Below are 15133 nucleotides of genomic sequence, written 5' to 3'. Positions count from 1 at the left end.
TCTTTAAAAGAACAATGTGTACAAAAAAGGAAGAGCCTAAGTGTGTATTCTCTGCCACAAATATTGTAAACTATATACCTTTGTATTCCTAGAATATGATCAATCATACAAATATTATAAACTAAGCTCATTATTGAATTCGACGGAGTTTGTTGATGTCATACTGGGAATGATAGCATAAAGATTGGAACAAAAAGACACTCTGCGAGCCAGTATCTTGGGGCACTCTCTTGTAACAGAGACAAAAATATCAACCAGTCCTATGAGAAGGTCATTTCCAACAGTGCGCAGTGGTTTCCCATTCACAATCTAAGTAACATTCTTCCCTATCTACTGGAACATTTGCTGCTTTAAGGTTGCATGCAGATGTTTTGCCTGTGCAAGAAGTTCATTGCTTTGTCTATTTACAGTAAAATGTCTGCCCCAACCACCTATTTGAAAAGGCTCAGCCATCATTCTTTTAAACTTCAGTCGAAAAAACTATATACCTTTGTATTCCTAGAATATGTTCAATCATACAAATATTATAAACTAAGCTCATTATTGAATTCGACGACGCTTGTTGATGTCGTACTGGGAATGATAGCATAAAGATTGGAACAAAACGACACTCTGCGAGCCAGTATCTTGGGGCACTCTCTTGTAACAGAGACAAAAACATCAACCAGTCCTATGAGAAGGTCATTTCCAATCGTGCGCAGTGGTTTCCCATTCACAATCTAAGCAACATTCTTCCCTATCTACTGGAACATTTGCTGCTTTAAGGTTGCTGCTTTAAGGTTGCATGCAGATGTTTTGCCTGTGCAAGAAGTTCATTGCTTTGTCTATTTACAGTAAAATGTCTGCCCCAACCACCTATTTGAAAAGGCTCAGCCATCATTCTTTTAAACTTCAGTCGAAAAAAATCTAGTTTCTAAGATCAGCAACTATACAAGTAGCTTCCAGGGGATGATCGATGAAGAGTAGAACTATGAGGGGCTAAAAAGTTACCTGCACATTACATCAGAACTGCATAAAATAGCTCAAACTTCACTGTCTCTAATAATAACACCTCTCTCTCTCTCTCTCTCTCTGCCCTTGGCAAGGAAAAAGTTGTCCAAGAATGAGTTCCTGTCAGGTGAAAGAGTGCAGTTACAAGTACAAAGCCATGAGCAAAAGAAGACTAGTACACAGCCATGAGCAAAAAAGGCTAGACAAATCAAATATTCTTTTCTTATTTGGAGCCACATTTACTTAAATAGCTGTAACACTGCCTCCATTCAGGGACAGTTGAAAGTGCCCACCACAAAATTCTGTCAGATCCACTCTTTCAGCGCCTGTAAGGTGAATACTGTGGAGAGTGAGACCGTTCACGCCCATAACTACCTTTGCGTGAATACCGAGGTGATCGCTCTCGATCATCACGTTCACGGCTGCCTCTGTAGGGAGAATATCGTGGAGATCGCCTTGAACTATAGCGGTCTCGATCATAATCACGACCATAACTTCGTGAATTGCCACGTATCGCAGCTGCAAAACCAAGGCAGAGCTCCTGATCAACATCCTCCGGAGTTTGTCCAAGATTACACATCAATGAGTAGTAGTACTTGACAAGAGGGAAGCTTAACTTGATAACAGGGACGACGTAAGCCTCTGCATACCTCTCACACCAAGATACGAACCAGGGGTAGGTGTCCTTGCTCTCTTACGTTTTGCCTGAGTCAAGAAAACATACAAGAGATCGCTAAAAACAATGAGACCAAAGTGATTAAGACTCTGAATTAATCAATCCTGTGGACCAAATGCAGCCTAAAGTCCCAAATAACCATCCTCTTCAAAAACTCTCTTTAATTCAAACGAAGGGTATCGTTAGGACCTAACTTAAGGATCCATGCCAGGCAATTGCCTGGTTACACACACAAAATAATAAGCAATCACTGGTCATCACTCCTAGCTTATTAGACAGCCGACACTAATGTACTGTAGCAACCTTACCAACCATTTATCATTCGCAATGAGAAACTCGAAATCGGCAAGGGTACTGTTAAAAGGGGAAGGGTCTCGATTTCAATGGCAAAGCTGCTGCAGAGTTGAGTCTGAAGCAGCAACTATTGAGTTGGTACCAATTATTGGTTTGTCAGTGTTACAGCACTGCTTTTGATGGGAGCTTGAGAGAAAGACAGGGTTATAGAGCTACGGGTCAATTGATGCTGTTGACGATAAAAGAGTTGAAGCACCAATGCTGTTGAAATCAGTAATTCGAGAGGTGTATTGTAATGTAAAAGCTCGCTCCATAGATTATCGGCATGGAAAGCTCCCATGGCTCATTGAACAATTGAAATTCTTGTTGGTTCCTTAAGAGCCGATGCAGAAAATAAAAATTGGGCACTGATGCTGCAGGGGAGGGCCCTGACACCTTATTCTCTGAACGATCAACCGTTCCAAAGACGAAAGCAATCAAATTAGCAACTGCAAGAAAAAATCCATACGCTTAATCTCATGCATATTACCCCATTTAAATGAGGTAGTAGCTTCAGGAACTACTTCTAAGGCCTGCAGATAAGTTGCACCAAAAATTTTTAATTCACCTTTTCCACAGTGATGATCCGGCCCTCCAATGTAGAACGGTTCAGATACTTGATACATCGCTCAGCATCTTCAAGAGATTCCATGGTCACAAATCCGAAACCCCTTGATTCACGAGTCCGGGGATCTACAACCAGTCTACACTCATTCACCTGTCATCGTGGAACACGATCTCACGATGTAAGGCCCCAACTCCTCTAAATGACTGACTGACTGACTGTATAACGCAGTCACCCTCCCAAACGAGAAATATCAGTCCGTTATAAGAAGAGGCTCATACCTTCCCCTCTCGAGAAAAATGTTCCTCTAGCTCCTTCTCTGTTACACGGGTCGAAAGCCCAGTGACGTAAAGATTGTTACCAGGATTATTGGCCTCATCCTTGTTCCCACTGTCTCTGCACACAAGACCACCAATTACTGTGCCAGGCATTAAACAAATTTATGACGGACGGTAGCATTTAGGAAAATAGAAATAAAGTCGAGAACGGGGATGTAGTATGAAGTGTTCGCTTACCTTCTTACAGGACTTCTCGAGTCATACCTTCTCACAGGACTTCTCGACCTTGAATATCTCCGCCTTGGTGAGGGAGATTCCGAATACCTACAACAAGAGAAGCGAAGTATCTAGCAAAATCTTGGGGAAGGCATCGGCCAAACAGTGCCTGGGAAGAAAAAACCAACCTGCCGCGCTTTGGAGAGTCCGCCTACAGACAAAACATATCGAAACGACATAAGCCATCGAAGAGAACACGAAAAGATGCAGATCGAGAGCGGATCGTCCAAAAAGCTTCGAGACGAGCTCGAAAACTGAAAGGAGGAGAAGATTGAAGAGCAAAATGGGAGATCTTACCATGAGCAAAGCAATGGAGAGTGCACAGGAAGAAACCCTAGAAATTCCAAGAGCAATGAAACACAGATATCCAAAGTACACAGAAAAAGAGGGGTGACTGCAGAGATAAATGCTCAAGGAAAACAATGTTATTCAAACCAAGGAACATCAATCATGGTTTGGTCACCTCAGCGTGGGTTCAAACCACCCGAGGAGGAAAATAAAATTGGTATAACGCAGCCTGCTCACCAACGTGTGATTAGCTGGATGGGCTCATCATGTAGCGGTTGGGGGAGTTGGCTTTCATGTGCCGCACATAAACCTTTTGTATCAATGCTCGAGCCCGTCCCTCCTATTGGACCAACTAGGATGGCATCGCTTCACACCACCTTTTGAAAGATGGTCGGTCGGTAGGTGGTCTCAAACCGGCCTAAGTCAACCTCACACCTTGATAATATTGACCTTCTCGTATGCTACGATCTGTTCAGATTCACCCCATCGAAGTACCATTGTGCCTTGTGCTTTCATTATAGGCATGATCTCATGGAGGGTGACGCTCATGTCCAAACCAGGAAGCTTGATCCACTACAACTCGAACTTAGAATTTGGTATCATCTCCAACCATTGGCCTTCAAGTACGTAAGGTGGGGTAGATTTGCTACCAACTCTGCGCCTCTCAAGTGAAGTCTGAGTTTTGACGAACAAAGCTTATGTCACGTAAGGGTTTCTAAAAACAAGGTGTCACAACCTCTAGTCCTCATAGAAGTAGCTCATTAATCAGTAAAAAAGAGGTGGTGTAAAATGGGAGGAGAGAAGAGGTGAATTCATATGGTGAGAGGAGATGTGTGAAAAAGGGGGAGATGAGAGGCGGGCGGTAAAGGCAATAAATGTAAGGAGGCAGGGTCCTGCATGTCACAAACTCAAATACCTTGTCATACTTTTAGGAAGGGGAGGGGAGCCCCTTGTCATAAGTTTAGGGAGGGGGAGTGGAGCCCTGAACGCCTACCATTAAACCTTAAACCCCTCATTAACATAATAAACGGCCATCTAATAACCATCTAATCTTTCAACACTCCTAATCATGTCTTTATTGACTATGTAGTGTATTAGAGGCTTAGGACCATCTACCCAAATTACTAACCATCATCCCATTGTCTCCCTAAGATGGCCCTCCTTTGATGAAAGGAAACTAGTTGAGGTAGTACTAAAGAAGGGCAACCTTTAATGTCCATCAACAGCTAGGTCATCTTGTCATAACTCCGAAGTGATGGAGCTATGTCACAAGGAGAACGTATTAGTAATTTTGGGAAAATCCCAATTCCCATTTTTCTTAAAATCTCAAAAATCAAAGGCAATTTGTTTGATTTGGAAGGAAATCAGTAGAAAAAAGCAAATATTTGAAGATGTATTTGAGTTTTTATTTGTCTAAATAATATATCATTCCATTGAAATATTGAGCATATTATATCATTCTATTCAAAAATTTAGAAGTTTGCATGTGAATTACCAATTTTAAATCAATTTTGTGTAACCAACTTGCTCATTTCATGCATTGTGAATTTTCTCAAGATAAAGGTGATGTTAAGCAACACCTTTGATATTCAAATTTGATCACCAATATTAATACATATTAAGAGGAAATATATTAAATTGGGAGTATGCCAATGACATGACAATGGCGTTACATCTTAAAACTTGTACTCACAAAACAACTCCTCTCCAGCATGGATATCTCTAAGAGATTGGACGACAATAAACCCTAACATATCAGTATTTAAAACATCATGTTTGTCTTCAATCCAAGGTGGTACTCTAGGGTCATATACATCAAAGATATAATGCCATTTGTTTGAAATAGTGCCCTGAGTTAAGCTAAGCTTGTTATTCATTATAACATTGTGAATGGCAATTGTTACACATTCAACCATTGTAATGACATTACAAATAGAAAGACGGCGAGCTTAACTATTCAGTACTAGCCAAAATTTGAACATAACAACACCTTAAGACCATTGAGTATTAGCTCAATCTACACTCTTGTCTTGGTTACTTCATTGACCCCTACTAGGCTTGCTTCTGCTTTCTCACGAGTAGTGGGTGGAATCTTGACTAGGGCTGTCCTTGAGGTCACACAATTGAGGAGCTAGCATGAAGTATCTAAAGCATTGTGTACAAGATCACCATACTCATGCTTATCTTCTCTTTCCAAGTTTCAAAGACACAGTGCTAATGATGCCATAGTAAAGTTAAGGTCTATGGGCCAAAGACCAAGGGAAAAATGTCCATATACTTCTTGTCCATGTCCATGTGTTAGCAATCCACTCAGTTATTTTTGCAACTGATATGACTTATCGATATCTTTGCTCTCACTTTGAGCCTTGGTATGATTGTCTTCCGCTGATCCATCTTATCATGTATGATGCATAAGACTTCTTGAGGGTCCTTCTCTGATTTGTAATGCCATGAATAATATACATTCTGACAACTCATTTGTTGTTTCATATGCTCTCTCCTCTCTTGAAGTAGCTTTTCACGTTTTGCTGGTATCTTAGTTGCACCCAATTTCAACTTGATTGCACTGCAAAGGCTACACTTCAAGAATGTGCTTGTATGAGAAACTGAGACATGCTTGAAGTCCATGTTCCAAATTCTATTGAACGTTGATTTTTGAACCTCCTTGTATCCTAGAGTTTTCATGGTCATATTGATCTCATGCATTATGTCCACTTGTTTGTACATATTTGAAATGACGAGTTGTGTTTCTCTCTTGCCATCAATTGTTGTTTGAGCTTTATGGGAAATCCTTTTAGCATTGTTATTCACAAAGTCACATAATACAGCTCTTGCCATCTCCATGTGATCCCATCATTTTCTAATGATGCCTTTGTTTCCATGCATGGCATTTGTGCATCCACAATTATGTTGTTCCTTGTTGCTGTAGTAAGAAGTTTTAGAAATTATGTTGTTCCTTGTTCCCGTAGTATGAAGTTTTAGAAATTGCATGCAATCCATACCATGCCCTGCAACATATTTCCCTTAGAATTAGATTTGCACAAACTAGGTAAGGAAAGGTATGGTTGTGACAAATGTAAGAATCCTTAGGAAAGGACATTACCTCTTCCTTTTTAAAAATGAGGAAATGTCATATAAAGTCATGCATTTAGGACTACGGACCTTAAGAAATCTACCCCAATACTTGGAATGTTTGTCTCCAAAGTTCTTTCTTGATAAGCCTAAGTCAACAAAAATCCTAGTATGGATAGAGTTGCCTAGCCTACAATTTTCCTTGTGCAATCAAGCAACTAAGTCATGCGGGAACTTATGTGGGTGTGGGGTGTTGAAAAGGAATAGTTTATCACTCTCAAGGGTAATCCTTAGGTGTGTCCAACTGGACTTAGCTAAAAAATTACTAAATACACTATTAATTTTGAGTAGAAATGGTCTAATTTACAGGGACAAACCCCTTGTCTACAAAAACTTGCTTAATTCTTGCTTCTTGTCTCGACTATCCATACATGTTGTTAAACATTGCCCATAGAAAAAGGGCAAAAGCAAGGTAGTGAAAAAACCTCCTCCCCAGGCCCTTATTAACAAAATGAAATGGACACTAAACCTCACAAAAATGGCTACACCCAAGATTGCATTGTCAACAAGCTTCTGAAGGGATTGAAAGAGGCAATTCTTAAGGTGATAAATCACACCTCAGAAGGTCCCTAGTTTGAGGCATAGCAAATTTGCAAGGTTTTTGCGCTAGTGATGGGGCAAACTTATGAATGGTTTCTGATGGGTGTTGTCAAAGTTGCCTTAGCCATTGAAGGATTTTAGGATAACATTGCTTGTACCATGTACTTGTAGCTCTGAGTGATCACCCAAATAAACTAAAAGAGGTTTGGGTAAGGGGATATACTTGATGAACCAAGACTGTTGAGAGGTCATGTGTTGTGAGGGTGCAATATCAAGATCCAAAATATGTTCAGGTTGACTAACAAACATAGGTGCTATGGTTGAGGTATAGAACAACTATATCATTTTAAGAAGACTATAGAGTTAGTTGAACATGAGGGGGTATGGAAGACAACTAGGAGCTTCTATGTGTGTGACTGCATGGCGACTAAACATGTGGGAAGTGATGATCCTCGTGTGCTATGTGTACATTTGTGATGTGAAGACTAGGCGCAAGAATTGATGGCCTACGTCAATGGACTATGTAGTATTGATTGGCGGCCTAGGCCCTTAGTGGGCAACCGCATATGATTGTTTGTCTAGGCCCTAAGTGGGTGTGCAGCATTTGACTAGAAGTTCTACATTCATGGGGTTGTAGGCCCATGGGGGGTGTTGGAATTATGGGCCTTGTTGTTGTGTGGTTCTAACCCCCCTCATGGTGGCATCTTGGATATATGAGATTAAAGGGGGACCATGTACTCTACCCAGAACCTTGGATCCTCCCTCTAACCCTTGAACCTCTTTTAAACTCTAGAACCTCTCTCTGAACCTTGGAACCTCCTTCTAAACCGTGAACCTCCCTCTAACCCTTCAACTCCTCCTAAACCCTTCAATCCCCCAATGAAGGTGAAAGCCTTCGTTACCCCAACCATGATGATGCACGTTCCTTTCACACATGCTTGCACTATGTTTGTTTACACCACTTAAAGCCTACGTCTCTCACTGGAATACGACTCGAGGTCCTAAGCTACACTTATACTACAAATGACAACACCGATATATCTATAGGTGACAAAAAGTCTCAGAACCCTGCATATTGAGAATACCCTGCACTTCCTGTGGATGCCATGGGAAGGAGCCAACATTTGATGCCGTTGTTGGGGAGACTAGCGTCTCAAGTAACGAGTAAACATATGCAAGTATGTGTAAAAAAACAAACTACTACGAACTTTCACGAACATAACAAGGGCAAGGAGAGAGAATTTTTTTTTCTAACTCTAGCCAAACATATCATCCCCAACCATCAACCTTGGGTTACTACCTTAAGAAATTTTCTTTATTTCTTAAAAAGAATCCACTTGAAAAACTAATCAAGCTAGGTAATGGACACAAAGGCCTAGAGCTTGCAATTTTGATCATTTCACCTTTTTATAGAAGAGCGATCCAAGCTAACCATGAAAAGTTATGGCTCAGGAAGAGTTTAGGGTTTGACCCTAACCCTACACCCATTCCTATAAAAACCCACTCCACCCCCTCATTCTTCTTCTTTCACATCTAGCCTCCATCCTCTTCCCCATTTCCCTCTCCATCGACCACCACCCTACTCCCATCCTCACATGGTTATTTCGAGCCCTTCTCGTAGAGCGATAACCTAGCCATCAACCCATCGTCCATTCGCCCTCAACAATCCCATTACATCGAGAAAGACTTAGAGAGCATTAAGGTGACCATCTCTTCCTCCCTTGGATTTTCGTCAAAGTTTTTCGTTCGTCAAGTTTTCCCCCTCCATCCCCTCTACCACCCCCTCCATTTCCCCCCCCCCTCCACACCAACGGCTCACCAAATCCACATACAACACCACTGTGGCCAATGCCTCTGACAATCCTCTACCCCGATTCTCCCCCTAAAATTTAGGAAATCCCTTTAACTCCTCCACGACACAAGCCGTCGAGATGATGGGAATCTTGACCTCGATGTGGAGGGTAACAATTTCTTTAATTGCAACAATTTTGGCAACAATACTAACAATCAAGGCAGGCACCCCCTGGACAAACTCAAACTTCCCAAATATAATGGTAGGGGTGATCCAACTCGATTCCTCTAGCATTTTGATGCTGCATGCCGAGCAGGTGGAGATCAATCCAATGAAACCAAGATCGCCTAGTTTCCCATGGCCTTAATCGATGAAGCGTCATAATGGTACCTAGACCTCCTTGTAGAAGAAAGAGCCACATGGGACCTACTATACACAGAATTCAAGAGGCGCTTTCAACCAGAGAGACTACAAGATGATCTCGCTCTCCAACTAAGCAAGCTCGAGCAAGGTTGCTGAGAAGATGTATGCACGTACCTGGGCAAGATGAAATGATTAATTGCCAAATGTGACCCACGCCTCGATGCATGTGTAAAAATAAGATCTCTCACAAACACACACAAATGTCATACCTGCATGCCAACTAATCTAATGATCAATGGTACACCATATGCACATGGATGCAAGTTCAGAAACAATGCCGCCACTAAAGAGGATGCGTAGAAAGAGCCCACTGCCTCAACCACGAGATCCCCTCCAGAGTTCACATCCTCTACCTCCTCTCAACCACAGTGACCACAGGCATTTGTGGTTCAAAGCGATAGCTCTGAGGAGGATTTTGTGCATGAAATGGAAACCCAAGAAGAACAAATGCCACCCCAATCACCACCGACCTACACAACCATTGACGGGGCCCAGTCATTGGAACTTGTGTGGCCACCTACATCGACTTATGCTCTTTCCAACACAACAACATCTTTCTTAGAGCAAAGGGGTCTGGGCAATTTGTATGAGAGCCTAAAATCCTTAGAGGATAGTCCTACAATGACCATGTACATCAGGGACTTTCTCCATTCTTACCACTCCAGCAATGCACAGGTTGGCAAAAGTACGGCACCATCACTGTACATCAGAGCCCACTCAACATTATCCTCGACAGTACAGTCACTAAAAGGGCCTTCTCACTCCCAACACAAGGTGCCAAATACCCTACAAGGCCTACCGATGCTAAATTTCCCAAAGTACAGCCTCTCCTCGGCGAAGGGCACAATGTTCCATAGGGATGGCATATTACTTCGCACCATCATTAACCCTCGCCTCAAGGAAGCAGCACAATTCCTATCCACAATCCTGGGGGTTAAGTGCGACAAGAATCGATCCCTTCCACTCCACACATTTGTTTTGCTGAGTAGGAAGCTAAAGCAAGACTGGATCCAGCATTTAGTCATCTTCTTCACAAAAAAACTTAATGGTTCATCCGGCCAAAAAAAGTAAAATTCCACATTTATTGGCTATAATCATCAATAAAGAGCTACAAGAATGAGAAATGACTTTGCCCCAGTCACCAAAACCTATTGAGGAGTTGGACATTCCCTTCTCATCACCAGCATGGGAGCCGTCACCAACTTCTCCTACTATCACATTGGCAAATGCAGATACCTTAGAAGAAATGCCTATTTTGGAGGTCGAAATTAAGGAATTGCCCCATGAGATGCTACAGCTCGGTGCACAACTGCAACCAATATATCTCCAATAATAGTAGAACCTGAGGCAAGATCGGCACCAAAGCTTGAGGCTACATCGACACAAGCACTAGCCATCGATGCCATGCCAGTCCATGAACCACAAGGGGAGCTAGTGCCAGATCAACAGTATGTATACTGTACCCAAGTGATTGAATACCATTGGAGCAATCCCCAACAAGTACTACAGAATCATCCGGATGGCTACATGGGCACCAATTGTATCAGTAGTATGACCAGTCCTCATCACCGTCTGTCATTCTCCATCATCAAGCTAGCCAAATGATCCAAATGTTTGAACTGTTCACAAGCTTGGCCAAGGAGGAGCATGCACGAGAATTGGAAAGACAGACTACAACAGCAATTGAAGACCAATTCCAGGCAATCGCCATAGAGGTCAGGGCACTTCAGGCACAAATAGATGAGAAGGACGTTGAAGAAGTGTGCATGAACCAAGCTCTCTAAGCTCAAGAGAAGGCAATGATGGATGTGACCTCCAACCTCCACCAAAGCCAAATGCAGTTGACAACATGCTCTACAAGCGGAAGATCACCTCAATGCACGCTCGGGGGGTCCATCTGGGAAATGTAAGTATACTATGAGAGTTCAAAATGAGGGGTATTTTAATTCTCAAGACTTACAAAAATATATTTATAGCAAGGGTAATTTTATACACCATTTTTAAATTAATAGGTAGAGTGTGTTTATTCTCATATCTAAATTAAAAGTTATTTTTTAAATATTGTCTCATCTAGAATGATGTGTAAGAGCAGTCACAATTTGTTGATGGATAGCTCAAAGTTTTAATGTGTTGACCAGCCCTCGTAGTCATGATACGTAGATATTGGTGTTGGATTCAGTCACCTGTGGTCTCTCAAATTCTCCTCAAGTTCTAGACACTCCACGGATCATCTTGCATGGTGATCAAGATCTTACCGACACCAACCATAAGAAATCCCTCCTCAACCAAAAATATCAACCAAACCCACAGGAAGATCATCATGAAGTCAATGGTAGTGTGGAAGGTGGGGCCCTCCATGCCACCCCATCGGCTGAAAACTTTACGAAGAGAATCAAAGAAGCTGCCAAGTCCATTGGGTCAAGGATGGAGAAAAGATTTAATTTTTTAAGATATGCCTATAAAGTCTTTGCTCACTAATCGGGGTGAAGAGAGGAGCAAGGGTTCAGATAGGAAAACACAAAGGTTTTATCATTGTAGTGAAGAATCATAGACCTCAAGCTCTGTGGCTTCAAGAATTGAATTGCGGCCCAAATGAGAATTCCTACATGCATCGCAAATAAGCTATTTCTACTCATATCAGAATACTCTTGGATAGATAGCCAATTTGATGTTATTGTTAATATTACATGATGGAAAGTTGATATAGGTAGAGAGACCTAGTAGGCTATTTCTATGGTTGACCTAGCAGGCACCAGGTTGCTTTATGTAAATTTCATGTAAATACTTTAAGCTATATGCCTATGTTTATGTATGCCTGTGTGAATTCCTATGTCTATGCTTCTATGTTTCTATATGCCTCTGCATATATATGCCTATGTCCATGCTTCCTCATGCTTCTACGTTTATATGCATTACGATGTATGTTTATGCTATATGTGAATGCTAGCATATGCTTTATGCCGATTTAATGAATGCCTATCCTTCTATGTGCTTATGTGAATGCATATCCTTCACATCTGTGACCTATATAGTTTAGATAAATAATTATTATTCTGTAATATGGTCGTCTTGCAACAATCCATCATCCTTCTATGGACCATATCATATGACTTCACACAAATGCAACTATATCTTGTCATCCATGGTTTGATCATGTAGACATTGCAACTCCTGCAAAGGTCTCATTAAAATCTATCCCATTATTGATTAATTTTTTTTGCGAAAGAGGAAAAATTTTATTAAAAGAAAATATTTACATTGCAAAAGTTTTGATCATGTAGGCATTGGAGAGGCATTGCAACTCATGCAAAGGTCTCAATAATTGCTCAATAATTGTAAATCAAATTTAATAATTTGATAATAAAACATTACATATGGTATTATCAATACCACTTGTTCATAATTTAATCTTTGATATATGTAAACTTAAAAACATGAGCTATACGACTAAAATTTCTTAGTTCCTTTTTAAGCAACGTGTATAAGCTATCCCACTAGCTTGCATATAAGAAATATCCTATGTTGAATTAATTCATGAAGAATGAAATACAATATAAGATGAAATGAATGCCATGCCACTATAAAATCAAGCATTTAGTTGCAATTCATCAAATTAATCTCTTGCAACGACAATCAATCGATTCAGTGTGAGTTAAGAGGGTGAAAGTTAAAGAAGGGACGTTCAGGGGAGGGGGGCACAAAAATGCATTTGGGGGAAAAATATCCCCCCTTGCTTCTCAAATGGCAGCTGAGAATGTTGAGTGGAATGGTCAAGTTTTTGGAGTATGTGAGAATGCTATGGAGATCCTCCTAAGAGGGAGAGATTCAAAAGCTTCAAAGCATCGTAGAAACACTATTCTGATGCGCCATTGTATGTGGCAAAACACTGAAGGATGATGGTCTATTTCACAGGTTTTGTTCTTTTTGTTTAACCCTATGAGTAAATGAGTCACGAAGATTTTATGCATACGGAGTTTTACGTATTGTTGATAAGTGTATTAAAGCATTATTGTAGGGTGCTTTGAGTCCTACACGGCCCCCTCAGTGTGAGCAGGGTGATTGAACTTGCTAACTCGTTTGGTAATTGACTAGTTGACGTGACGGGGCTCTCAACATCCTCCCTCCTTAAGCTACTTGGAAGATAACAAGTTGCACCAGGAGTGAGGCAGGAGCGAGGCTTGTTGTACCTATTGAAAGATTTCAAAGTTGGTGGAGGTGTTATCATGGTATCTCAAAATCTTGTGGTTTAGATTACTTTTGATCATTGCTATAAGGATGGTGTCTCAATTTCCCAAGAAGACCAAAACTAAGGTAGACTTGTGCTTGGAATCAACAATGAAGGTGGCCAAGACTCCTTGTGTGGTGGTCGGATTCGTTTCAATTAGCATGCATTACAGATAAGCATGCACTTGAAAATTTGTAACCAAACCTTATATAGTGAAACATTGTATTCTTTTAATAAGTCAATTCCTTCATCCAATTGTACCCTATCTAGATGTTCTCTTAAATTAGTATTTTCAAAAGTTTTCTTATTCTAACTATTGTCAAACAACATGCAAATCCCAATAGAGGAGGGCACAAATGACACACATGACTTAGTGAGGTGGACAAAGTGGTGCTGAGGTGGCAAGGAATACCTCGATCAGGTATCCACATGGGGTTGCCACAATGTAAACAAACCAACCAACAAAAAAGATATATATTGAAAATTTTTTGATTTTTTGGAAGACTAGATTGTACCTCCTCTTTCCACCTTGAGCTTGTGCCATCTCGCCTCTCTCTCTCTCTCTCTCGCTTAGCCTCCCTTGTTGCCATCCTCTTCTCGCCCTTCTCTGCTCTCGCTTGCTCTGCTCCTTCGCCCATGGCTTCCTCCGTCGCTGCCCTCGCTGCTGCTGCCAACTCCCTCCACTCCTCCTTGGTTCCTCCTTCCCCCCCCCCTCTCTCTCTCTCTGGGTTTTTTCTCTTTCTCTCAATTGAATTGAAATGCGCTCAAGTGTGAGCTTTTCAGCATCCCGCTCTCGCCTTGTAGCGTTACATGGATAGAGTAGCGGCACCCAATCTGTGAGAATTGAAATGCGCGCAATAGAGAGATTTTCATCATCCTGCTCTGGCGTTTGTAGTGTTGCATGCATAGAGGAGGGGCACCCAAAATAAGCAGAGGATGCGAGAATTAGAATGTGCGAGTGAGAGAGAGGGAAGAGAGAGAGTCCTTCCCCACCTCCCTCTTGCTTCCTCCCTCCTTTCCGTGTTCTTTTTGCTCATTTTAGTTTGGGGAGTAGAAGCAGGACGCTGGTGAGTCGTGACTACATGCTTTGTGTTTCTTCCAAGCTCCGTTGCGTTGTACAGTGGCTCGCTGAGGAAACTCTATTTGTTGGGACTTCTTCATGTTGTCTCTCAACAAGCTTCTGCTGCTTCTCCCACCTCAGTGCTCACTCTTATGCCTTTGAAGCTTCCTGGTCTCACACTTCCACATCAGCAGCCCTCTCGAGTCTCATCCCATAGACTAGGCCCAGCTCCCTCATTGCTTGTGCATTGAACATCGAAATAGAAAAGTTCAAGCCTTCATATATTCTTGAGTTCGGATAGAAGTCGCCTTCACGAGTGGGTCTCCTCAGTCCTGGCGTGATGTTTGCCACTGTTTCATTCATCCACCGTCATTCCACTGTGAGTTTTGCCCGGTCATCATGACTCGTCATTCATGAATGAGGGTTGCTACTATGGAGTCCCTCCCGCAGCTTGGGCTCTAGAAATCCATTGATGAAGATTGCAAGCATGCATTGGCGGAACGGCAAGTAAATCTGACAGTTATTCAAGGCAAGCGCATAGGTGATCGACAATCC

General features: G+C 41.7%; 1 protein-coding gene across 1 annotated transcript; it reads right to left on the bottom strand.

The window, feature by feature from the left end:
• Positions 1-921: 921 nt before the first annotated feature.
• On the bottom strand, positions 922-3500 carry LOC147895907 (serine/arginine-rich splicing factor SR45a-like). Its single transcript, XM_087382865.1, has 7 exons — positions 3416-3500; positions 3247-3269; positions 3080-3166; positions 2846-2960; positions 2568-2717; positions 1641-1695; positions 922-1509 (listed from the first exon to the last, which is right to left on the bottom strand). The coding sequence occupies exons 1-7, from the start codon at positions 3416-3418 to the stop codon at positions 1310-1312; spliced, it is 633 nt and encodes a 210-aa protein (XP_087238991.1). The 5' UTR covers positions 3419-3500; the 3' UTR covers positions 922-1309.
• Between the last annotated feature and the right edge of the window lie 11633 nt (positions 3501-15133).

This window comes from Dipteris shenzhenensis, chromosome 12, assembly GCF_047967505.1.
Source record: "Dipteris shenzhenensis isolate YYH24624 ecotype China chromosome 12, Dip_SZ_1.0, whole genome shotgun sequence".
NCBI lineage: Eukaryota > Viridiplantae > Streptophyta > Polypodiopsida > Gleicheniales > Dipteridaceae > Dipteris > Dipteris shenzhenensis.
This window is presented reverse-complemented; position numbering and strand designations above follow the sequence as displayed.